This window comes from Cervus elaphus, chromosome 22 (genome assembly GCF_910594005.1).
Source record: "Cervus elaphus chromosome 22, mCerEla1.1, whole genome shotgun sequence".
NCBI lineage: Eukaryota > Metazoa > Chordata > Mammalia > Artiodactyla > Cervidae > Cervus > Cervus elaphus.
The window spans coordinates 21,007,727-21,034,236 of NC_057836.1; the positions used below are offsets into that span (position 1 = coordinate 21,007,727).

The 26,510-nt window shown below is 43.0% G+C and overlaps 1 protein-coding gene across 2 annotated transcripts; it reads right to left on the minus strand.

Annotated features, from left to right (window-relative positions):
* Positions 1-24,978, minus strand: YBX3 (Y-box binding protein 3). Of its 2 annotated transcripts, XM_043881115.1 has the most exons (10): positions 24,477-24,978; positions 20,569-20,632; positions 19,516-19,549; positions 16,601-16,690; positions 14,432-14,554; positions 11,275-11,478; positions 5,634-5,731; positions 3,077-3,248; positions 2,418-2,517; positions 1-567 (listed from the first exon to the last, which is right to left on the minus strand). In XM_043881115.1, the coding sequence occupies exons 1-9, from the start codon at positions 24,754-24,756 to the stop codon at positions 2,452-2,454; spliced, it is 1,131 nt and encodes a 376-aa protein (XP_043737050.1). In that variant the 5' UTR covers positions 24,757-24,978; the 3' UTR covers positions 1-567; positions 2,418-2,451. The 2 variants fall into 2 exon arrangements, with proteins under 2 accessions (XP_043737050.1, XP_043737051.1); XM_043881116.1 differs by lacking the exon at positions 11,275-11,478.
* Between the last annotated feature and the right edge of the window lie 1,532 nt (positions 24,979-26,510).

Below are 26,510 nucleotides of genomic sequence, written 5' to 3' on the forward strand. Positions count from 1 at the left end.
TATCCTTCAAGGGTAAAAATTTTATTTTTGCGGAACTTCGTACTGCACATTTTCAAAGAGAGTTACATAAGAAAGCAAAATGTTACCCTCCCCTTATCCTAGAAATAAATAAGAAGGGAATAAAATTTCTTTTTTAAATCATGACACTTGGAAGTTTAGCACCAGCATCCAAAATGAACAGAAAAGGAAAAAAAAAGCATTTACTATATATTTCAGATTTCTTTGGTTGGGGGGGGTCTCCCCATGCGGTATTAATAATTCTTCTTTCAATTCATATTACCAAAACAGTAAAAACCAGGAAAAAAATATAAACTAGTGGTTGCTGAAACTAGGGAGGTGGCTCTCTTGTTATGTGCAGGCATTCCCAGGATCTCAGCTGCTGGAAAAAATGGCTGACACTTTCCTTGTGTAGTTGTCTGTTTTGTAAAGAAGTGTAGTAAACATTTTAATGTCCACATCTTGGTTATTAATCTTCCACTTTATTGCTTGGACGTTTCTTTGGTGTTCATAAGGTCGTTCGTGGTCTGCTTTTTGCTTTATTTTTTGAACGGTCATTAATTAAGTCACCTGGAAAATATTCACATCAGACTTTTATTTAAGAGCGACAAGATGACCAAGGGTTAAAGAATAAAAAGGCACAAATTACCTGTTTTTTATGCAGTTCAAAAAATAACTTTCAAAAAGCTCAAAACAAAATCGTACATGTGTACCTTTTAGAGATTTGTAAACTGAAATATGAATTTAATGGAAACTTTCTAATAAAACATTTTTATAAATAAGAACACTCAGTGCATAATGGTAAAAATTCTGCAAAATTATAAAAAAGAAAATTATCATCATGAAGCCTTTTCAAATAAATGATACTATAACACTGATAATTCTTCATAACCATTTTAGTGGTTATACAGTATCTCCTAATACGGATATATCTCAATATTTAACCACTCCTCCAATACTAGATTATAATAGAAATTTTCCCCCCGTATTTTGGATTATTTCCTTAGGAACAATACCTAGAAATAATGTTACCAAGTAAAAGGTTATGGCCAAATGATTAACATATAATCCTGTCAATTACTACAAGAAACTTTGAATATGGAATTTATTTCCATGATAAATTGCCCATGCTACCTAGAGATAAAACAGAATATTTTCAGCATAGCACTTGTCTACCTTGTGAAAGGCTAATTTAAATCCAAACCTCTGCATGTAAAAGCAGATGGCATTTAAAATGTAGAAATTTAAAATCTTAAAATTTTATGAAATATTAATTTTTTGAAAAAATAACACTACTATTATAAGTTTAAAACCCTTTTAACTAAAAGCTACTTCCTTATCTATTTCATGAAAAGGGCAACAACCAAGAAATACTAAAAAAATCAAATTCTCAGGACTTATTAGATGAAAAACCCAGATTGAAACCAACTATGGCTTATATATTCTTTTAAGACTCGCTGAGTCAGTCTTTCCAGTATATTTCAACCTATACAAATACAATTTCCAAGATTTTTAGCAAGAAGACAGAAAAAAAGCAGGAAGCAATAATGAAGAAAAACAAGCTAACTTGATGGAGAGGTTATTCTTTGCCACACCCTGCTTCGGTACTTCGTATGTGTAATATCACTACGTCTGCCTTTGCAATACCCAGACCAGTCAATATCCCTATTTTACCCGCAGCAGACAGAACTGTGGCAGAGGATAATCTAACTGCCCAAGAGCATTCAAGCAAATGAGGAGTAGATCCTGCACCGGGTGTGGAAACCCAAGGGCTCTCAAGCACTGCACATAAATAATGCCGGCGTCAAAGGGAAGTGGGAAAGAAAAAATATTCCTGTTTGTTCCACAGATCACAGTCCTCTGTTATTAAAATGAAGCCTTGTCAGGCACATTGGGCTTCCCTGGTGGCTCAGTAGTAAAGAATATACCTGTCAAGCAGGAGATGCAGGTTCGATCCCGGGGCTGGGAAAATCCCCTGGAGAACAAAATGGCAACCCAGTCCAGTTTCTTGCCTGGGAAATTGCATGGACAGAGGAGCTGGATGGGCTACAGTCCACAGGGTCGTCCAAAGAGGCTGAAGCCACAGAACAAGCACGCAGGCACTTTAAAATTCTCAAACTGGCCACTAGGTGTCACAAAAGTAAAACTTTCAAAAAATAAGTGGTGTTAATAGCGGACAACTGTCTATCTAGAAAAATGACTTTGACACTCATAAACTCTGTCTGCACGTTTATGTCTCCGAAACCAAGCAAAGATCAGCTTCAGAGATACTTCACCACCGAAACAGCTCTTTCTCAGAATCCTGATGGAGAGAAGAGGCTGGCCCAGACGAACTGCAGGATTAGTTTAGACTGATCTGTGCCACCGCTGAGAAGTCGGCGCTATTTAAAGAGAACATCGGTTCCGCGTGAGCCGCCTACCTGCGGATGGTGAAGGTGCCTGGGGAGCCGGCTGTTACTCTGCACTGCTCTGCTCGGGAGCCGGAGCAGGGTTCTCAGATGGTGCTTCACCTGCCTTGGTCTGAAACACACAGTAAAACCACAAACCAGAAATGAACCGACTTCCACTGCAGCGGAGAGTTCAAGACTGAAAGTTCTCACAAGTAGGGATCTTCCTGCCCGCGGAGGTAAATCACTGTGCAAACTCTTAACTACTCTTAAAGTTGGAGTCAAAAATTAGAACCACCGAAGAATGGCTTCCAAACGGCAACTAAACCCCATCACTCTCCACAGCTGAGAGTCATAAAAAATATACAGTCACTTTCAACACATGCTGAGAGGCAGGTTCCTCTCTATAAACGCTGTCCTTTGTTTGGAGAGCTCTAACCATTCTGACTAGAGTGTTAACTGGCTGAATACAAATATTTGGTTTGCGATATGGGCAAGGCATTCTTTCTCTCTCTCACCCTCTCTGTGTATATAATACCTTTATGAAAATGTTATTATACATAAAGATACATATATGACACATATTTTTGGCCTCAGTTTTCAGACTATGAAACCACTCTTAGAAGAGAATAGTAAAGGCTGACATGGTCCAGGGTGGTCTGGCAGCATCTCCTCTGACTAGCTGGCCTCACCTCTTTGCCATCCTGTGAAGGAGCGTTAGGGGGACGGGGGCGACGCCGATAGTTATAGGGGCGCTGGTATCCACGGCGAGCAGGTGGCTGGTTTGGACCATTGGCCGCTTGTTGATTCTCCTTATCTTCAGCCTCTCCAACAGCTGGGGCAGGTCGGGGGCGAGGAGGGCCCCTGGAGCAGAGAAAAGAGAACATGTGCAATTGGAAAGGGCCTTCAAGAACAGCAGGTTTTCTCTTTAAAGGTCTAAAAAGTCAAGGGATCGAGACTGACTCCTATTATGCAAGGCTAATGTGGCAAATGGAACAAAAGGATGAGATTAAAAAAAAAACAAAACTATTTTTCAATCATTTTCCTCCTTCACCTGAACACTATTTACAGTGAACAAACATCTCCAGAACATACGCTCTGATCCTACCAGGCACTGTGGGGGTAAAAATTAAGAAAAGCGCCTGATATCTGCCCTCTGTGGACAGCCTGCCATGAAGACGGGGAGACCAAGGGGATTCGACACAGCAAGAAAACGAACATTGGTCACTGTGTGCCGAGGCCTGTGCTCTATGCTTTCATTTAATTATCTCATTTAACGTCAAGGCTCATTCTGTGAGTTTAAGATTTAGAGTGAGAAAACCAGGAGGCTTAAAGGTGAGTATTTGGTTGAACCACATAGGATTGCTGCTTTTATAGGTCAAAAAGGTCGAATATAACCTTCCCAAGGTCACACACAGCTAGAGATTGACAAAATTGGGATCCGCAGGATCTTTTTCCTGTTTTCCTTAAGACATTTTTATGAAGCTTCTTTTATTTCCAAAGTCCTTAGTAGTGAATCATTAGAATGACAGCATCTAAAATTACAAGGAATCTTGTGAGAAAAAAGAATGTAGAATGCTGCCAATCAGGAGAGCTCGAGTAATATCCTCACCCTCCTGTCAATATTCCCATTTTGCCAAACTTCAAGGGGGTGTGGATGTCATTTGCGAATGAAGCTCTTCAAGGAGAGGGCAAAGGGCTTACAATATAAAAAGCTTACAATGAACCTTGGAGAGTCTAGCCAATTTGATTTTCACAAGGGATAAAGCAGAAATAAAACAACACTCCTTTCACTACTCTTAACATCCTTGGCAGTAGTAATAATCAATTTATCGAGGGCTTACTATATATCAGGCAACATTCTGATTATCTTAAATGCCTGAGAGTACATCTAACCTTACTGACAACTGTGGAATATTCCTTATTGTCCATTTTATAAACCTGGTGACTCCGTCTAAGAGGAGTCCTGAAACTTATGAGAAGGAGATACAGCTCACCCAGTGAGCTGCTGGTCACAGGGTGGGAATTTAAACACAGACAACTGGATCTGAAGTTAGTTGATTCAACCCCTGCATTAGACCACGTCATTATCAGAACATTCAGTAGGGCAAGTCCCCTATGAGTTGCAAACTTTCAAAGATGCGAATGTGCTTGCCCTCCCTCTCCTATTGCTGACGGTCCTTCAGCTCCACCATCTCCCACCTCCTCGCCCTTCTCCAGTCAGTAACTCTTCTTGCCTGGTCACTTCTTGCTAGCCCCTGTGCGCCAACTGTTGTACTGACTGGACTACTGTACTTTTAAGGTACTGTACTATAAGATTAAAAATGTTTTTTTATTTTTTTTATTGAAGGATAATTGCTTTACAGAATTTTCTTGTTTTCTATCAAGCCTCAACATGAATCAGCCATAGGTATACATATATCCCCCTCCCTTTTGAACCTCCCTCCCATCTCCCTCCCCACCCCACCCCTCTAGGTTGCTACAGAGCCCCTGTTTGAGTTTCCTGAGCCACACAGCAAATTCCTGTTGGCTGTCTATCTTACATATGGTAATGTAAGTTTCCATGTTACTCTTTCCATACATCTCACCCTCTCCTCCTCTCTTCCCACGTCCAAAAGACTATTCTCTATATCTGTTTCTCCATTGCTGCCCTGTAAATAAATAGTGTTTTATGTACACGTTATTTGCATGAAAAGTATTATAAACCTATTATAGTACAGTACTGTCTAGCTGATTGTGTTACGTGGGTACCTAGGCTAACTTTTTATGACTTATGAACGAAGCATGCTGGACTTATAGGCATGCTCTTGGAACAGAACTCATTGGCATGTAGGGGACTTACTGTATCACAAATACATGCTGGCAGCCAATTCTTCCTCCATGTGTAGCGCTACCACTGAATAACTTGTCAGTTAATTTCTGTTGCTCTCATCTCATTAAATATAATAAAATAAAAATTAAGTGTGAATTTACATCATGTGAAAGTTATCAGAAATGAATCAGAAAGAATGCTTTGGTAAAGGGATAACTAGAAATTTTAGTTGTTACGGAACAGGGGAAATGTCACATAGCCATCTAAAAACACATATATTGCAGAGCCCCACCAAACCTTGGACATATGGTCAAAGCAGTCGCATCTTCTCATTACATAATAAATCCAAAACAAACAGACCTGCAACAACCCCAACCACCCTACTGTCACTGGCAAGTTCTTCAGTTGGTCAGTGGTCAGTAGGCAACGTCACCTACCTCCGGTACCTTGCGCGGTAAGTTGGGTTCCGATGGACTGGTCCCTGAAGTTGCGCTCCTTCTGGGACCCCATCCTTCATCTCACCAATCTCACCGGCCTGGAGGGAGGCGAGGAGAGCTGAAGTGAGTGTCAGAATGCAGGATATGAGAGAGACAGCACACAGTTGCATTCAGAAAAAATTTTAAAGGAAAAAAAGAAAGGCTTCATTACAAAGCTGGGGACTCACTTCTATCAGTGAACTGTGTTCTGATTAAATGTGTGTGAATGATAGGAAAGAAAGACAGACTCAGTCCCACTAGACAGACAGTCTTTTCCTGATCCCCGTGCACCTAAATTTATTTTACAATATTGCCGCTGCTGCTGCTGCTAAGTCGCTTCAGTCGTGTCCGACTCTGTGCGACAACATAGACGGCAGCCCACCAGGCTCCGCCGTCCCTGGGATTCTCCAGGCAAGAACACTGGAGTGGGTTGCCATTTCCTTCTCCAATGCATGAAAGTGAAAATATTAAACATGTTAAGATGTTCCATTCGTCTCCTGAAAGAAAACCTTTATTGCCAAAGGAAATGGAATGATATACTATATTAGAGCAATGAGAATCTTCAGGGGGTCTGAGAATTTCAAACTCAAACCCACTCATTCTACAAATGGGGTACCCCTTTGATACAGTAATGGTTTCTACATTCAAAGGTCACCCCATGTCTCTTAACCACACCTTCACCTCTGATTCCTTCTTTGTACAATTTTTTCCTTTAACCTGTTTGCATATTTATTGAAGTATAACAATATATAATAAAAAAATACTTCCTTTAGAAATTTATTTGAAGCTGGGGGAATTAATTTATTACAGAACTTCCAGGGGAAGAAAGAACAAAAAACTAACAAACAAACCAACCCATTCAAAATCTCTGATTTTCTTCATAATACAGACACATCTCAATCTGCTTTTTCCCACTCAAAGGTAATATCCCTTCCTTCTCCGTACTTCACTAAGAAAAGAGAATCAGTCAGAGAAGAATCTCTCTATTCTTTCACCATCAAATCTACCACCCCATACCTACATTTGCTTTTTCTTCTCTCACTCAACTGACTAAGTGGCCCATGCCCACAGACAAAGTCAACCCTTCTCTCTGGCCTGTGAGGACACTTGAACTCTCAATCCCCCTCTCCTCCATCAGCTCCATCCAGGCATATAAACATGCTGAAATAACATCCATCTTTTCCAACTGTGTTCTTTAAATTATCACAAAGTAACAGGGTGGTTGAGAGTATAGACTCAAAACCTCAAACTCCATTTGATTTCTTGTCCCAATAATGTCATTTACAATAAAAAGACTCACTTAGAACCATGACCTTAAATTTAGTTGTCTCTTTAACTGGAACAGTTCTGCAGTCTTTACTTTGCTTTCATGATCTTGATACTTTCAAATGTTACAAGTCAGTTATTTTGCAAAATACTCCTCAGTTGGGGTTGTTTAGGGTCTCCACATGATTAAACTTACACATCCTTGGAAGGAAGCCACAACAGTGCTCTGGATTCTTCTCACCGCATCCTGCTGGCCAGCATATGGTGTCAATTCCTACTTAATTCCTATTGTTATTGACAGTGTTCACTGAGAAGAACCCTGGGGGAAGTTTACGCTTTTCCCCTTTGCAATGTATGAGGATTTTCTGCTGCTGCCTCCTGTGGTCCAGCCTCCTTTCAAAAGCCTGTAAATGTTTCATTTTTCATCAAATTAAATATATTTGTTTATATCTGTAGACTTTTATATTTGTTTATATCTTATATAGAAAACTCCTGGTTTTCTACTTTATTCAATGAGCTGTAATCTGTTACTATCATTACTGGCCAATGGGAGCCCTGTCCAGCTGGCTTGGGTCCTCTGGATGTGACTCCAGCATTCTTTGAGCACTTCCTTGTTTTCTGGCACAACAAGATGTTCTAGGCTCATATTGTACTTTCTCTGGTCTGGCTCTGAAATTGGCTAGTTCTCCAAAAGGGCTTCTATTTTTTATTGGAGAATGGTATTCCTAAATGAAAAATTGGGGGCCAGGCACACTCAGTGCTATTAACGTGTGACTGATTTCAGGCCATTTCAGTAGGCAGAAATAATACACAGACACAAATACATACCGCACATACATACACCGTAAGTTACATGTGTGTGATGTCTGTAGATGTATGGCATATTTGATCTGCCCACCAAATGACTTTAGGTTGTTGGTGAAGGAAGGAAGGCCAGGAGAGAATTCAATGTAAAAACATAATCAAATCAAACAAAAACCTTGCCCTGACCCTACATCCTCCACCAGCCATGGCCCCATTTCTCCGAGCTCCTCTACAACATCCATACATAGAGAGGTGGAAGACCCCCTCTGCCAGCACAGAACCTCCTCAAAGGGGACTATAACACCGCCTCTTAGCTCTTTCTTGAATTCAGAGACTCTGGTCCTCACATACCACTAACCTCCAAGTTACCAAACCTACTAACCTAGTCAGTCTCCCTCCCTCCCTTCCTCAATAGCACTTAACACAGCACTTCCTTCCAGGACATTCTCTCCCCATCTGCTCCTTCCCATTGTCCTCTACCGGACTCCTTGTCTCCCTAATCCTTCGCTGCTGCTGAACCCCGAAACTCAGCCGTTGGCTCAGTTCTCTACCTACACTCGTTTTACCAGTCCCTCTCTCCCTGGCCCAGGCCTTTACCTACGTTTTGATGTCTCCACACGTGCAGCCACAGTCTCCTCTACCCTCCCGGCTCCCTTCAGCCTTTGCATTGTCCTGGCCATTCCCTCCACCCTTCATGCCTTTTCCACTGTGTGGACGCCTTGTTCCCTTGCCTCTTTTAGGTCACTTTTGAAACATCCTCAAAGACACTGTCTCCCACCTCATCTAAAATCACACCCTCTTAACTCAAGCCACTCTCTGCCTCTTGCCTCTTTTATTTTTCTGCCAAGTTGACTTCTCTCCCCTTGGAGGTGATATTTAATGTGTCCAGAAGATCTCCAAATGCCTTCTGTCTCTCTGCCCAAACCTGGTCTTCCTTTGCTTACTCCTAACACCACACGTTCACTCCATCATCAGATGCTGTCACTTCCTAAATGTGACCACTCCTCACACCTCCACCACTAGCACTCTTAATTCCTGCCCTGACTGCCCCTCCATAGGGCAAATGAGGGAGCTGGTCTCCCTAATTCTGCTGCTGCCTCCTGTGGTCCAGCCTCCTTAAACTGGTGATTTCTCAAATACGTTTCCTCCCCTGTTTAGATCCCTTAACTAGTTTTTCATCACACTGAGGGTAGGTCAACAATTCTTATTATGGTCTACAGTACGCATGCCTAATCTGCCCTGATGCTACCCCCTGATGCTACCTTAGTCTACTTACCCCTCTATTCACCCGTAACATCCCAACCACATGAGCCTCCCTTATTTCTCTGAATTCTTCTTCAGAACTTCGATTCACACACATACACACACACACACATAGAAAGGAACACATATAAAGGATGAACATATACTAGAATGACAGAACAGGAGACTAGACAGATCGAGTTTAAACCAAAGTCTACCATCCATGTGACCTTAGGTAAAAGTTGCTAATTTCTTAAACTACTCAAATCCCTTCACTTGTAACAACAACAACAAAAATATGGATGCCACTGCCAATTCCATAAAGCTGTAGGGAAAACTAAGAACTGATTTCAAACATCTGTCTCTTGGTGGAGGCCAAACAATGCTGCTCCTTTTCCTCTGTCATATAATTCTCTTCTCGAAGATGACAAACAGTTGATATCAGCTCAGTAACTGCCGTGACTTATTTGCCAAATATCGAGAATTATTATCTTTGAAAAAGGGAAGTCATTTGGACACGGCTATATCACGCTATAACGACATCCTCGGTACACAAGGGAAATACTACTGGCTGGCAAATTATCATTTTCTTTCTGTTGTGTCCAATAAATTTCACGGTTTTGTACAAGTGTGGGCAAAGATTTTTCTATTTGATCTCCACAATCTTTACCACTTCAGAGATCTCTCCATATTTTTAAGCCATTACATCACTGACTCAATGGACATAAGTTTGGGTGAACTCCGGGAGTTGGTGATGGACAGGGAGGCCTGGAGTGCTGCGGTTCATGGGGTTGCAAAGAGTCGGACACAACTGAGCGACTGAACTGAACTGAACACAGACAACCTGGAAAGTTTTAGAAACCTTCATTTGGTGCTGTTGGTTGACTTAAGCTGACTTCTGTCAATCAACATAGTATGTATTAGAAGGGTGCTCAGGAAAAGCGGCTGAGGCTCTTATTTTAGCTACTAAATAAATAAGAATTTCAACCCAGGTTAAGACAACTAAAATGCAGTTACCTGAATATGCACACATTTTCAAAATTAGTTTTCAACCTGCTTTTCTGCATAGTACACAAGCATCCCTTTGCTCTGAACCTCCTATTCCTAAGGTGAAATATACTTTTCTTTCAACCAATATTGGTTGAAATATTGGTTGAAAGAACCAATATTCTCAAAAACCATATTCTCAAAAAAATGCTACATATATATATGCTAAACATGAAAAAGGATTATTTTAGGAAGGCACTACTGACTCCCTAAAAATAAATGTGTGTCGTTGTCTCCCTGACTCTTCCTGTCCTCATTTCCTAGAGGCCCAGGGTGCTGCCCTAAAGAAACCTACTATGCCTCATGTACCCAATGTCTCCATATAAGTAAGGCTACTTGCTATTTTTAGCACATTTGTCAGGGACAGCTGTTAAAGAGTAGAAGGGGAAAAAAAAAACAAGAAGCAATGTAGGAAGAACACAGTCATGCATGATAGGATAGGAAAAGGGCAGCAAAGAACAGACTGAACACAATGTTCAGTAAAAACACTCAGTGGACAAACAAAAACCAAGGACACTAAGAGGAAGAAGGTGTAAGCTAGTGGTACCAAAAATGAGGTCCTCTCCCAAGATTTCCAAGTTTCCTGGGAACTGCAAAGTTGGTGAAAGGCTTATTAACTACAGGTCAAGTCCACAATAGTTGTATCAGTATTTTGCAGTAAAAACAGAAAAAAAGGGACAATCATCTCCACTTTCCTATGAGGTTTCCTTAATCATCAATATTATCTCATCTAAATTAAGGACTTTATAGACACCCTCCATCCTGAGTTGTCACACACTACAGTCTTTATCTTGGATTTTATCATCACAGCCCCAAGTTGGAGGCAACTATCCCCATTTAATGGATGGACAAATTAATCTCACAAGCTCACAGTAAGCAGCAGAGATAAGACTCAAACCCAGGCCTGACTGACTTCAGAGTTCAGCTCTTAGACACCCTCACTTGTCCCTACTTTATGTCTTCCATTTTTTTTTCCATAAACTTGAGACTGTACTTTGTCCACCAGGGTCCCTGGGTATAGGCAAGGCTCAAGGTTCATGTGGTCGTGCTTTTAGAAATGAGACTAGAAGGAACGTTCTCAGAAAGCAGACAGGTCTGTTTGGGTTAAGTAGCATCAGCATCGGGAAGCCAAAAGCAAGGTTTGATTTCCGGCCGCTGGTATTGGAAGAGGAGGAGGAAGAGGAGGCAGAGGAAGGACGGAGGGGTGAGGACTGCCGGAGAGAAGTCCCAGGTGCTGGTTTACCTGCATTCTGCTGGGATGGGGGAAGACCCGGGAGCGGCGGTCAAAGGTCTGTCCCACGTGGTAAGGCGGGAAGCGCCGCCGGTACTGGGGGCGGTACTGGGGGCGGCGCGGCTGACTCCGGGCCCCAGAGAACTGCCCGGCAGCGGCGGGGGCCTCCAGTCCTTCACTGCTGCCGCTCCCTTCCTCCTCCTCCTCCCCAGCGTACTAGCGAAGCAAAGAAACAGAGGTTCAGAGGAGGTGTCGGCAGGGAAAGAAGCAAAGAATACCATTTAAGCTGAGTATATCAACGAAAGAAAAAAAATTCCCCCCCCCCCAAAAGGAATGATCCCTTCTAGTATATTCACAAAAATGCATTTACCCCTGATCATCAGGCGATGACCTGAGATAAGCTACATTAAGATTAAAGCAGATCTGTGCAGATAAAATACCAAGAAGCGGAAAAGCAAGTGCAATTAATTGCTAAAGAATTTAGTTTGCATCTAGTTAGAATTGGTCAGTATCAGTTGACTAACCACCCAAAAAACATTTACACAGTTTAGAATATTTGGCTCCACCAAATATGTCTCCCCAACACTGGGGCAAAGTCAAGAAAAATATATTTTGTATATTCTGTGGTTGATCCTAAGTAGTTTGCTTCCTGGAGTGGCTGGGTTCTCATAGTGTGGATGGGGGTCTCTGAGATCCTTCTTAGGGGGTCATCAAGGTCAAACTATTCTCATAAGGCTGGCAGGATGCTGTCTTTTCCCATCTCATTCTCTCCTGAGTTGGGGGCAGAAGGGGGGTTGGATCTCCCATAAGCTACAGTGACACGTGGTCCCTCGTAGCCCCAAGGCAGAAGGAGCTGTGAGAATCCAGCTGTCTTTTATTAAACCAACATCAGTGATTGGCAAAAACCTGAAGCAACACCACTCTTTTCACTCAATTAAAAAATAGCTTTCATTTTTTTTTTAAAAAAAGTTATTTGTATTTACAAGTAATAGCTTATTTTAAAATAAATTAAATCTTTTAAATTCTGCTTTACTTTCCAATACAATAAATATTAATAGATATAAACATACATGGGATCCCATAATTAAGCATATAAATGGGTCCAAAAACCAGAAGGTTTGAGAACCAATGACTTATGGCATACCTCTCTTTATTTGTTTAGGACTAAAGTTTTAATTGCACTTTAATACATAATAGCAAGTAATAAATAGTTTCTGAATATAATAAACCTTCTTAACACAAGGAACTATTGAATCATTTTATCTTTTTCCTATATTTAAACTACCATTTCACATACTAACATTTTATATCAAAAAATATAAGTAAATAACTAAACATCCCTTAAAGAATTTTTTATTTCAAATCTTACTTTAAAGGGGGATTGCAATGCCAAAGGTAGTCTTAAGGGAAGTAACTATAGTTTTTAAAAAATGAACAAATTTAGAATGAAGAAAATTAAATGACTGATGTTGGGGGTGAGAGTATTTAAGATTTAGAACCCTCCAGAAAACCAAGCCCACATGAGCAATGAAATTCTCAAAGAGGAAAAGCTTCAAGTATAGCCTCAACCAGTCTAATTTCAGAAAATCCAAGTAACTCTGTATTTCATAAAATCTGTATCAGATATAATCCCCAATGATTTAAAGGCATATTAGCATAGAAAATGTTCCCCCAAATAGTGTGACTGAATAAACTGTACATTGTTTTTCTCTTTAGGTTTCTCTGTGTCTGAGTTTTCTATAGCCAAATCTTTCATTAAGATTAGTTTTACAAAATAAGAACAATGGCACCACCATTGCCAAACACACTCAGAAAGCTGTCAGGACCTACAAGACATCACAACAGAAAACCTTCATTTATGTTTATTTTCAGAATTTTGATAATTTTGTTTCTAAACATCACATACATGACTTCAGAATTTCGAGCTGAGGAGAACCGTCTTTGAAGGAAATTTTTTCACTAAAGGCTTTTTACCACTTGTACTTCTGAGTTAACCTAGAAATCAAGACAATTACAACTAGTGTTCCATGAATCTGGTGAACCTGAAAGAGTTAACATGATGTAGTAAATGCTATGGTAGGCCTATTCCTACTGTCTCTGACACAGTTTGTTATTAAAATCAAACAGGATAAGCAAAACATGGGTAAGAGAAATACAGGAAGAAAAACAAGATACCATATGGAATCTGATAAAAAAAACAATTTGGCTGCATGTTTAAGATGACACAATGAAGAGAGGAAGCATTTAGGTAAGCAGAAAAATACTATTATGTCCAAGTGTAGAGATATAAACCACTCTCAATCTGCAAATACTTCATTCTGGTGAGATTTTTTTCAAAAGTTTTCCCTGGATGATGCACATAGCCACAATCCTGTGTTCACAAAGCATGTTGAGTTTTATTCCAGAGTACCAATCAATCCCAGGTACTAATTCTAGAAACATCAAAAAATGACTCATATCTAAGAGGTTCCTCACGACCACAAGTTGGATGCCTCGAGAATATTTTAAACTGAGCCTCCTAAGAAAGCTCCAGCCAGACTTGGCTGTAAACCCTTTCACTTAGATTGGTACCAATCTACAGGACTAAAAGTCCAGACAGTTAATTATTGCTTAACTTTGAAATAATGGGAAATGCTATGCTAAATATAACAGCTACATAATTGAGGCAAATCACTTAATATTTCAGTGGCCAGCACTGCCCATCACTTACTCCAGAGCTGTTCCTCATTCTTCCTTGCCAAGGAAAGGCTGACTTTCTTAGAAAGGAACAGGGTCAGCGCCAAGGGATGAACAACAGATGTAAGCCAATTACAGAAGTCCCTGGCCCCTTCCCCCTACCCCACCCAGTTCGGTTCTGGCCAATAAAGGAGCCAAAAGAAGAGAAAACCATTTTGACAACTTTGGCACGGCCCACCATAATTAAGCCTTCTTGTTACAAGATAATTAAATGGCTATTACTTGCAGCCAAATGCAAACAAACTGATAAAACTGCTGAATGGCAAAAATGTCCCATAAGACCAGTGTGGATAAATTCTGAACACGAAAAATTTCCCATCCAAAAAAATCACTGTGTTTCCAGAAGATACAGCATTTATGTGCTCCAAGTATACACACTTAATTTTAGATGTGCACATTTCTTGGGTCACTGATGATGAAAGAGACAACGTACACTGCGGGGCGGTCCACGGCGCCTGCCGTAGTAGCCGCGTCTGTAGCGACGCCGGTCAGCAGCATATCGGCTCCCTTCCACTGGAACGCCATCCGGGCCAGTTACATTGGCTGCTTCTGCACCCTGAGAAAGGAAGAAAGCAAAGATGGCCTTGGAGTCAGAAAGAAGCCAAACGACCAAAAGCACAGCCTTAGACAGCCAGAGGATTTAAGACCGGCAGGAGGTACTAGAAGTTCCTCCAGTGACGTAAAAAACACACCCTGGTTTTAATAAGGTGAGCAAGATGCTTGATGTCCTGATTTAAATGTATACAGCATGACACCTGACACTGACGCAACACTGTTTATCAACTATGCTGCAATGTAAAATAAAAAGTTTAAAAAATAATAGATGTACATACAGCTTGCTTGCTTCCACAAGCTTTACTCTCTTGATTCAAGAGCAATAAGTATATATATTTATCTTTAAGAAATATAAAACTGGTAAATATAAAGCAACTGGAGCAAAGGAATGCTAGACCAGGAAGAATATTCTTCACTGGAAATAACTGAGATAATGTTCTCTTCCTGGAAAATACTGAAACCTGTTACTCTGTGCGGTACCAAGACAATCCACTCATGGGCTCATGTGGTCTGCCCAGCATTGAGCTAGTGAGAGGGAAATTCTTCCCAGTGTGGCAGGGGCAGGAATGAGGGGCCCTCGACTCAGCTCCTGCTTTCATACACAGTGTCCATGAAAGTAGTCCCTCTTTAAATCTTCTTCTTATTGTTGAAACAGACAGAGCCTTCAGATTCTCTATGGACAAGCAGATAAAGTAATGCTTCAAAAATATAAAAAGTCCGGGCATAGGAGATTCAAAGGGTGAAACTCCACTCTAAGTCCATTTGTATAACCTCACATACTGAAAATACACAGAAGTAAAATTAACCTGGCTAAACAAAATTTTAATAGTTGGATGGGGACATTAGGGGTCGTTACAGGTCAGCATTTGCTGGTAGATAACTTGGAACTCTGAAAGATCTGCAAGATACCCTGGGATCACATTGGTAAAGATCACTTAAATTTTTATACGAGATGGAATAAAGTGTTTCTCTTTTAAAACAGGAAACAGTTTGAGAGCTGCTAAGAATAGGGACTATGGAATGAATGGTGTGTATATCAGAACAATCATCTGGGAGTGAACTAGTCAGCTTATAATTAAAAAATAGAGCATAAAAGACATTACTAATATTAGAATTAAACATATCACAGCATAAAAAACCTGTCGATGCACATCAAAATGATCCTTTTAGTTTCCTGGGTTATTCTTCATCTGAAGATAACGGTTATACGGTCTGTCAAGATGCCTCTGGCTTTTCAAAACCCAAGCCAAAGAGAAAACATAATGATTATATTTGATTTTATTCTTAAAAAAAAAAAAAGGTATCTTTCACCCCAAAACAGCTTTTATCAATTTTTAATACTATAAAACTATCTTAATTTTTAAAATTTTACTTATGTATTTATTTTTGGCTGCCTTGGGTCCTCATCACTGCACATGAGCTTTCTCTAGTTGCAGCAAGCAGCAGCTAAGCTCTAGTTGTGCACGGGCTTCTCGTTGCCGTGGCTTCTTTTGCTACAGGGCATGAGCTCCAGAGGGTGTGCGGGCTTCAGCAGTTTCGGCTCCAGGGCTCTAGAGCACAGGCTCAACAGCCGTGGTGCACAGGTTCAGTTTCTCTGCAGCACGTGGGATCTTCCCAGATCGGGGATCGAACCCATGTCTGCTGCACTGGCAGGTGGATTCTTTAGCACCAAGCCACCAGGAAAGCCCTGTTTTAATTTTAAATTTCACTTGAAAATACATTTGGTATTAGATTTGTCATTTTAAAATAAGATTTAAAATAAGATTAAAATAAGATTTGTCATTTTAAATCTTCAGAAATTAGCTTTTCCTTCCATGATTAAATAGGGTTCATCATTTATTAAAATGGAAATTAAAATATCCATTAATACTGCGTCAAACAATGCCTATGACAGTCAATAATCAGAAATACTTTTACTTAAAGAGTCACTTCTTTCTGTCATAGTAAAAATCCAAAGTACTGTTAACTCATAAAGGACTGAGAGACCATTTACTAAGCGAGAAAATAATGCCAGCACCCTGGATACCCAACCACAATCTCCTCTCACCTTCTCTCCTTCAACCACATCAAACTCTACGGTTTCTCCATCTCCTACACTGCGCAGGTATTTCCGTGGGTTATTTTTCTTGATGGCAGTCTGTCAAGATTAAAAAAAATTCTGAATGAAGCATAAGTCAAAGCTGGCCACAGAGTTCATCCCTTTCAAGATTATTGGCTCTACTGAAGAAATTGTTAATCTAACGTTGTTGTTGTTTAGTCGCTAAGTCGTGTCAGACTCTTTGTGATCTCATGAACTGCAATGCACAACACTCCTCTGTCCATGGTGTTTCCCAGGAAAAAATACTGGAGTGGGTAGCAATTTCTTCCTCTAGGCATCTTCCTGACCCAGGGATGGAACCTCTGTCTCCTGCATGAGCAGGAGGGTTCTTTACCACTAAGCCACCAGGGAAACCCTGATCTGTTCTCCCAACTAACCTGCATCTTCAAAACAACAACAGCAAAACAAAAAAAACACTATACAACTATGTTCCACATTACTTTCTTGATTTCATGTTATCCTTCAAAATTCATCTTGGTCGGTGGGTCAAATAGAAAGTGCAGTTATACTGATGAACTAACCGTGATACTGGATAGGTGCTGGATAGATACTGGATAGATGCGTTTCCTCACACTATGAAGTGTCTTGGATCAGGCTCTATTTTCTATCATTGTGGGGGCTGTGGGATGGGGGATACCTCCATAAAATTTTACAGATGCACATAAACACAGAAATATGGGGATAGAGACTTCAGTGGACAAGAGAAACTGCTAACCTCCAAAGAAATTTTAAAAATCCAAGGGAGGATAAATATTTCTGACAATATATGAAAATACCTCAAGAACAAAACACTGCTGATAACCTTCTCCTCTCCCATTTTACAGATGAGGAAACCAACTGGAGGCTGATAAGTGATTTATCTGAGTTTATAAAAATACAGCCTGAGGGAAGGAGGCAGGTGGGTGGGGTAGTGTATACCCTATACTATAACTGTGTGATATTTATTCAAATTTTTCTCATCACATCATTCACATGTCAGCTCATCCCTATGCGCTCCCTGATAAATAACACTGAAAGGCTAATGACGTTATTCTGCAGTGAACATGGGTACCTAAATACCTGCTTATGAACAGGCTTCTCTTTTTCAATCAATGGAGGGAAGAAAATAATTCCTGCAATGAATTCCCATTTCGTCGGCTGGTATCTCTAAACAGTTAAAGGGGCTCCGGGTTTCTGTGGAACTAGGTCAGCCTTATTTTATAAAGCGATTAGGCATGTGTAATCTAGCCCTTCCCTTACCCTGAGTAGGAGGGAGGGAAAAAAAAAAGAATGAGCCAGTAGGCCGAGACCTCACCCACAGAGGAAAAAGGCAGTTCAGGACAGGATATACGCGCAGGCCGCCTGAACTGTTCAGCCAGTCCAAAAACAGCCCCTCCCTACCGGCTCGTTCCCTTTTTCCTGTTAAACTGGGCAAGCCTCAGCACACCGAGGTGACTCACCGCCCAGCCTCACGGGGGGCTGGAATCAGGTCACACACTCACAGGCCAGTGAGGCTGGCCGCTGGCACAGACCCTCCTGAGGTCCCTTTATGCCAGCAGTCACCAGAAGGCAGAGTGCTTACCCCAAAAAACTCTATTACCCTCTAGGTGTTATAAGCAACACTCCCTTTTGGTCTGTTCTGACTTTAAAAGTCACTGTGTCTGAACAAAGTAATCCACTCCAGTTACCCAGGCACAACTGGAATGTAACTGATAGAAACCACAAGGGGAGAGCTTCTCCTGAGATAGCACTCTCTCCAGTCACCGAACTCTACCCCATGGTGCAGAGGATCCTAAATAACATTAAAACACAGAAAACCAGATGCTCGACAGAGCCCTGGAGGTGACCGTGCTGGTTTTCGGACCTGTCTCTGTACTTCTTCGTTGTTATTCACTGAGAACCACACATATGTGAGACAATTCACTGAAAACTAACCATACAAAAAGAAAACTAAATGCACGTAATGCTTTTAACCTCTTTTGCCAAGCAAGTCCAGGATACAGAATAACATCCTAGGTCAATAATGTAGAAAAAGACTGAGCTTCCTGTACACAGAAGTCCATGTTTTCCATATTTTACACTTTTTCTACATCTCCTTTGAATACAGGGGACTACAGGCCTATTTGATCTGGACATGCGCTAAGCAGGACAGAGGAGGGGACTGGCCTGGGAGTTGGAGTCTCCTTATATCTTGGATCTTGCTTGTGTTCAGTTGCTAAGTCATGTCCAACTCTTCTGTACCCCACGGACCGTAGCCCACCAGGCTCCTCTGCTCATAGGATTTCCCAGGCAAGAAACAATACTGAAGTGGGTTGCCATTTCCTTCTCCAAGGGGTCTTCCCCACCCAGGGATTGAACCCGAGTCTCCTGCATTGGCAGGTGGATTCTTTACCCCTGAGCCTCCTGGAAAGCCCCCATGTCTTGGATACACCCATTCCAGCCATCTGCTTTGCTGTGCTATTTACCCAAGTTCAAGCTGCTCTGATGAAGGGGGTTTTAACCAGCACCCACCTGGGTGAAGGTAAGGTGGGGCCCAGCCAAACACAAGGAGGAAACACAGTCGGGCGCACAGGCTGCTAACATGGAAATAGAAGTGCTTTAGCTAAAGACTCGAAGGCTTTAAAAATTAGCACGTGGTCTGATTATTATTTCATTAAGCTCAAAAAATAAAAACCGTCTGAAAACAGTTAATGTGATGGAAGAGAAGAGCTTAAGTGCTAATCTTAAAATGTGCAACTGGGCCCTCTTGCCAAAATAAAACCCCAGAAGGAGTTTCGAGCAGAATAGCAACGTGCAGGGCTTCACTTTGGGAAAGGGATAATAATAGCACATTACAGACGCCCCTCTCCTCAGAGAGCAAAGGTCACAGTTATCGTCCCTCTTACCTGATGTACAAAGACATCTTCTTTGGTGTCATTTCTGTTGGAAGACAAAAAGCTCACAGTTAAAGGGACTAGGTTAAGTGGGAAAACTTAAAACAACAGTTTAGAGCCTAGGACTTCAAAACACAACATAGATGTCTGTCTGTCCTCTAAACTCAGATGCCTCAAGTCAATCTTCCTTAAAAACTTCTAAACCCCAAAGGGACCCACCTCACTCCTCCACGACGGTGGTGCCTGGCTTCATGCACACACAGTCAACCTGCCGAAACACCCGCTTCCTCTCTCTAAATCACATGATGCGTAACCAGAGCCCGAGGTTTCCCTCCCAGCAAAAAGCAAAGCAAGAGAGTTAAAAGGACAGGGCACAGCTGTGAACTAGGCTCTCCTTACACTGAAACCTAAAACAACCCCCTCTCTGCCACCACCCTACCCTAAACCCCCACCCCACCCCCACTGCCCACCAAAACATACAAGGAAGAATTTAGAGGAATTTTTTTCTTTTTTTAAGGAGGCGGGGTCCTAGCTAGGAGGGCTAGAGAAAATGATGGCATCATATAAAAACATCAGAACACTCACCACTGGCAGCTGTCTTCTCATTCCTATATGGTTAGAAGTTACCATGGTTTAAAGAAAACACTGTGGTTTCTCCACAGGACTTGGACCAGACCTGGGTTACAGATCCAGCTCAATTACTCACTAGTTGTGTGACCTGAGGAAAGTTGCTTAACCAGTCTAGGATTCCACTGCTCCATCTGTGAAATTGTGGATACCCACTCAATTATCTTAAGGCCCTTCCCCTGTCTCTATTGTCCCCACCGCCACTGTTTTTTCTTTTAATGACCAGATTATATAAAATAAGTTAGTTATCCGTGTTTTAGAAATGCATTCCAATTAATGTTTAATGATCAGTAGCTTAGAAATGAGAGTATTTACACGGCTCGAAAATCTGAAAACTTACACAAATCATTAATAAAGTATGGGAAAAGACACCAACAGCAGGTGCCACAGGACGAGGACATATTTAAATAAAACATGCAGAGATACACACACACATACCGATTTATAAATCCATATCCATTTCTGACGTTGAACCATTTGACAGTGCCAAGGACTTTGGTGGCTAAAATAGGATTAAGCAGATAAATTAGTATCTGACCTACAAAGAGATAAAGCTCATACCACTAAGGTCTTGATAGCATTATTTAAAGCCTAAATATACCTGAGGAAACCATTAAAAGCTTAACTCCAGAGTTTACCGAGAGAAGAAAATGGAGGAAGTGAAGTTGTCACAGGGAACTTCAGAAGACTAAACCTTTCTTCCTTGGGAAATATTTCAGTGAAGCCCTGAGATAAGGTGTTGTCATAAGTCTATATGATTCTGCAGTGATTAAAATTGAGAAACACTGCTGAAGGGAAAAAAAATGAAAACATACTCTTTAAAGTTTTACAGCAGAAAAATGTTCTAAGTGCTGAACGCAGCTCTCGATGAAAGTGACTATAGACACATTAGCAAGGTGAGCCCCGACGACCTGACACATCACTTTCACACTTTGAAACAGTCGGCAAACTCCACATAGTGAAAGAGTAGCTCCTTGTTAATAGCTAATCTACAGCGACCTGAAGAAACTTGTCTTGATGCCAGACGGGGGCCCATCAGAGGAGTCCAGAGTAATAATAGAAGTGAGGCGGGCTCAGGCCAGTTCTGTTCTTACCACCCTGAGACATGATGCAACAGGCCTTTTCAAACCTGTGATGAATTTGGGATTCTGTTTCATTGTTTATCCTGCTCTCTCCATTTGGTGGGAATCAAACCAAACTGATTTTGGTTTTTCCTATAAACCAAATTCTTATTAGCATTTTCTTATAACCCTCCCAATGTGATTGCTGACTCTACTTGCCCATGTAACAGGACCATTTCTGTACAATGTAAGGTCTTAACAGAACTCAAGAGAAGAAATCTAAACCAATAGTATGGTCATGGAACCTGTACTTCACAGATTTATGTTTATTTTAGGCATTTATGATTTTAGATTACTCCTCTGAATCAACTGTGAATACCAAATCCAGTACCTCTATGAAATGCCCAGGTCTAAATTCAGGAAGCATAAAGCAATTATCAAAATTCAGTGAGACAGGAAATGTGGCAATAGAGTATCTTTAATAAAGAAAAAAGCTTAGGGGAGAAAATAACAATTAACCACAAGATACAACATTTTTAATTTCCAAGGAAAAATAATAAAGATTCAGCTTTTAAATTCAAGAGGAAAACAGTAATTAGGGCTTACTTTGCTATGGGCAGGGTTAGTTCTGAGTTTTGCTACATGAATATGCTTGGGGAAATAGTTTAACTCTCTTTGTAAAAAGAAAACACAAATGAAAAACTCTTTCTGCCTTCAAAGTCATTCGGCCCACCATCCACTGAGCAATCTCCAGTTTTTATGCCAACTAAAGAAGATCTCTCTCCAATAAAGACTAAACTATTAATACCTTCGGTTTTAGGGCATTTTAATTAGAGCAACAGGGCAAAGAGGGAAAAAAATATATATTTTAGATCTAAATGTACACAGAAGACTGGTTTTGATCAATCATGTACTTTTAAATCTCACATTATTTCAAATGATATGCTGTTTGTCTCATTTGCCCCAAAATTAATGATCTAGAAAAACATAAGCAAAATATAAAGGTAGGAACTCTTTCTGATTCATTTTCATATAATTAACATCTACTGGCACCGTCAAAGGCATAATCGTGATTAGAAAAGCAACACTAATAAAGAGAAAGATGAAAGTGATTTTCAAGGATAACTTCAATCCAGGTGGAAGGTTATTTTTATTCCCACTTTAGTTTTTAAAACTTTCCTAATTTCACAAATATTTCCAGTGACCTCACAAGGCCAAACACAGTCATCCTCTCTTCTTGGTTTAAGCCCATAAACTCACTTCACATACACAGAGCTGGATGGGGAAAGGAGGAAGACCAACAAGCTTCCATGAGGTTCATTAAGAGGGAAGTTTTCCTTCAGCCACGGCAACTGCTTCCCCTGGCCTGTGTCTATACACCGAAGTTTAGAACCATTTCTAAGAACTAGAATGCAAGAATCCCAAACCAGAATTCCATTTCAGTCAGCACTGCACCTGGCACATTGTAAGTACCATGTGTCCGCTTGGCTAAGGACAGGAGATGGCAGAACATACTGGACAGAGACAGTGTTGAAATGTCAGGCAGAAGGCTGTCCTTGCTGTTGAGATTTGGGAGTGACAGTGAAAAGACCCAAGACCTACAACCTCACCACCGGGGATGTGCTGGGACTGTCAGAGCAGTTGGTGGCTGAGTAAATTAATTTATCTATTTCCTTCATCTTTAAAGATATCTACTGCAGTTTAAAGTTCAGTTTAGATTCAAGAAAGATACAGGGATCCAGTGAAAAACTGAGAAATTTCCTTTATATGAAAATAAATCAAATTAAGAACATATCCTAACACTGCTTCGGATAAACCAAGGTTGTCTCTGTTGACATTTGGCATGGGAAGTGTTCCAAGAAAACACTTGTTGAAAACAATATCACAATACAACCTGGACTAGACTGGAGCAACTTTTAGCCCAGAGAAATGAAGGCTATTTTATTTCTTAACCTGCACATGTTACATTTAGCAACTCGTTTGACAGTAACTGAGTAAAATCTAACCCTTAAAAAAAAAAATGAACACAGGCCTCTCAAGGCAGGGAAAATGTGATCGTATTAAACTTTCTTCATATGATTCCTCCAAGTTTCTGCCTATAAAATTTTCTTCCTAGAAAATTGGGCAGGCAAGGCTCACAGAGACCAAGCATGCCCCATGCAAAATACTGAAAATTTCTCAGAAGCATCTTACACCATTTCTTAACCTTCCCTGGTTTTAAAAAAAAGGCGGGGGGGGGGGGGGGCGGGAATGAGATACACACACCACACACCCTTTAGAGACCTTATTCCCCACCCACTGCTTAGGCCTCACACAGGGCGTTAACGTTATTGAATGAGAGGACGCCGGGATACGTGACAAAACCAACAATGACTACAGACATCCTTTGTAACGTTCTGCCCCCGGGACCTGAACATCTCCTCTTCCGATTCCCCTTCCTAAGTTACAAGTCCCCAAGATACCCGAGGCTGCGAACTAACGTCATCCCCTCACTTCCGACCAAGTTTTTTCAGCTGCTGCACCAAGCGCTTTCCCACAATCCGGGAAGACGAGAGTGATTGGTAAACACCAAGTGTTTCTTGCAGCAGCGGGCAGGGCGAGGGAGGAGGACGCGGGACCGAGACCCAAGTTTTCCCGGAGAGGGATTGCAACACCCCTCGGCCAGCATGTGGCCGACAGAAGCCTGGCCTAGTTCCCGCGCCCCCGTGAGAAGGGCGTCTGGGACGGACACCTGAGCCTTCCGAGCAAGAAGCCTTTCCACCACCACCAACTCCCCCACCCCTGCCCTGTCTACTCCGGGCGCCTTCCTCCTCCCTCCAAGGAAATGCTCTCCTCGCCCAGATCCTAAGCGAGGACTCCAAAGTTCCCGTGCCACGTGGGTGCCTGTCCCATTCCTACATCCACTTCCATCCCAACCTGGATCTTCTCTCCCGACTGCCGCTTCTTTCCCCTCCGCACGCAGGGATGCTTCGCCACGGGACTGCGCGACAGCGCCCTCCTAGGGGACCCCCCAGTTAAGACCCCCAACTTGCGAGCCCAGGGGCGCTTGGGCGGCCGGCAGCGCCGCGCCCTGGCCCGGCAGCGCCAGCGGGATGGGCGGCCGCAGGCCCCAGAGGTGGGGGAACCCCACTTCCGGGGGGACCCCCATATCCGCGGGGACCCCGTGCCGTCCTCGATCCCGCCCCGCTCCGTCCCGCCCAGACAGGCGGCTGGAGTTGCCCACACGTGCTCGGCGGCCCCGGCCCCAGCCCGGAGCGGCCCCCTCATCCTCCCCGCCTGACTCACCGAGAACTTTCTTCTCCGCGTCCTCGCTGCCCACGGCGGCCGAAGAGGCAGGGGCCGCGGTGCCCGGGGCCGCGTCCCCACCGGGGTTGCCCGCGACCAGGGCGGCCCGGGCAGGGGCCGGGGGCGCGGCGCCGCCCGCCGGGCTCTTAGGCGCAGGGTCCTGGGGGGCCGCCTCCGCCGGAGCCTGCGCGAGGGCGGCGGCGGTGGTGATGGGGGCGCTGCTGCTGGGAGCGGCGGCGGCGGTGCTGGTGGTGCTGGTGGCCTCGCCCGCCTCGCTCATGCCGCCTCCTCCGCTGTCCCTCGGGCACCTCGGTGGCGGTTGGTCGGCGGTTGGCGCGGCTGGAGGGCGCGGCGGCCGGGGGCTCGCTCTCCCGGAGGCCGGGCTGGGTGGGGGGGTCTCGCGGCGGAGGCGGCTCGCGCTCTCGGGCTGCGCGCTCGCTCCGGGGCTCCGCGCTCGGTCTTACTGCCCCAAAAATGGCCCCGCACGAGTTCTTCTAGGCGGCGCGCGGGCCCGGGGAGGGGAAAGGGTGGGGAGGGTTGGCTCCGGAGTTGGGGCATCGACTTCATTAGCATTTAAAGGCGCCCGCTGCCCTTTTTCCCACCCCCTCGCCGCTCGGGCCGGGATGGGGCGCAGGGAAGGAAAGCAAGGGTGCGCCGGGGCTTGGCTGGCTGCTCCAGAGTTTTCCGCGCAGCGCGCGCTGCCGCCCCGCTTGGTTGGAGCAGGGGCCGCCGGGCTCCCCTGCCTCGCCACGTCTTCCAGGAGGGGCACGTTGGGGCATCCAGGAGACGCGGCGCTTCTCTCTCCCCAGATGTACGCTTTTAAGTCCTTTCTAGTGAAACCGTTCAACATTTCTGAAGCACCATAAACTGTTTCTGATACAGCAATGAAGAACTGGAATAATACCGTCTTCAGGCTATTTGGCTACTTCCTCCTGAAAGAAAAGTTATGGATGACTTGTGTATGAGCCTCAGGTGAGGATATTGAAGTCCAGCCCTCGGTGAATTCATGTAAACGTCAGTTTACAGCAATGTAAGGGCTTCCCTGGAGGCTCAGACGGTAAAGAATCCGCTTGCAGTGCGGGAGACCTGGGTTCTTTCCCTGGGTTGGGAAGATCTCCTGGAGGAGGGCATGATAACCCACTCCAATATTCTTGCTTGGAGAATCCCCACGGACAGAGGAGCCTGGTCGCAGAGTCGGACACGACTGAGAGAGGAAGCACACACAGGACAACAAACAGCGAGCTGTTAATGTGCATAGAATAATACTAAACTTGGAGGGAGAAGAATAAATCCACACCCCACTTTCTGCTCCAATTGCCTCTGCCAGCTGGTGAAAACAAGCAGTCGAGCCTCTTAGCCTCGAGGGCTAAGAGGAGGGCCACAGAGAAGCAGATCACCCAATAAACGATATTTTCAGTTTAAGGAGTCCACCTGGTTTTAAGAGAATGGAACTGGATTATGCGAAACACAGGCTAAAGGGCCTGTACTCAAGAACCACGGGAATACAGGGCTGTTAGGTGTTCTTCGCCTCCACGGTCCAGACAGCCCTAGGTATACACTCGAGTGCTGCTCTTAATTAATGGAGTCAACTTGGACTAGATATTCAATGTCCCAGAGTCAATTTCCTCCTTTATGAGGGATTCTCCAAGGTACCCTGGAAAGTAGATGGGATTATCGTATGTAACTCCAGTGTCTGGTCCAACAAAATCTCCTTTTCGTTCTCCATTCTCCTAAACCATTTACCTTCCCCCCTCTCCTGGGAATTGTGTATCATGTGGCTACATAAGGAGGGTGGCAACTAAGTATAATTCCTTACTGCAATTTCCACTGGTTAGCAGAGTACCTAGCGGCGAAGTAGAACACATGAAATGTTTGCTAAATGAGAACAAAAGACCACACTTTCCAAACTCAGTTACTCATCAGCACATTCATTGTCAATAATTATAAAACTATCCTGCCCTTTTACTTTCTTACTCTATCCATGAAAAAACATAAAAGTTAAACTTGACAGGGGAAAAAAAGCAAAATATGGAA

What these genes read in the sequence shown, in the direction of transcription:
- YBX3 (XM_043881115.1), bottom strand. Translation starts at nt 24,756, where the DNA reads ATGAGCGAGGCGGGCGAGGCCACCAGCACCACCAGCACCGCCGCCGCC. An exon ending in ATGTGGTTGAAGGAGAGAAG is followed by an intron (nt 14,555 to 16,600) that starts GTGAGAGGAGAT and finishes TTCCTTTCTCAG; the next exon opens with GGTGCAGAAGCAGCCAATGT. An exon ending in CCCATCCCAGCAGAATGCAG is followed by an intron (nt 5,732 to 11,274) that starts GTAAACCAGCAC and finishes GCCTCCCTCCAG; the next exon opens with GCCGGTGAGATTGGTGAGAT.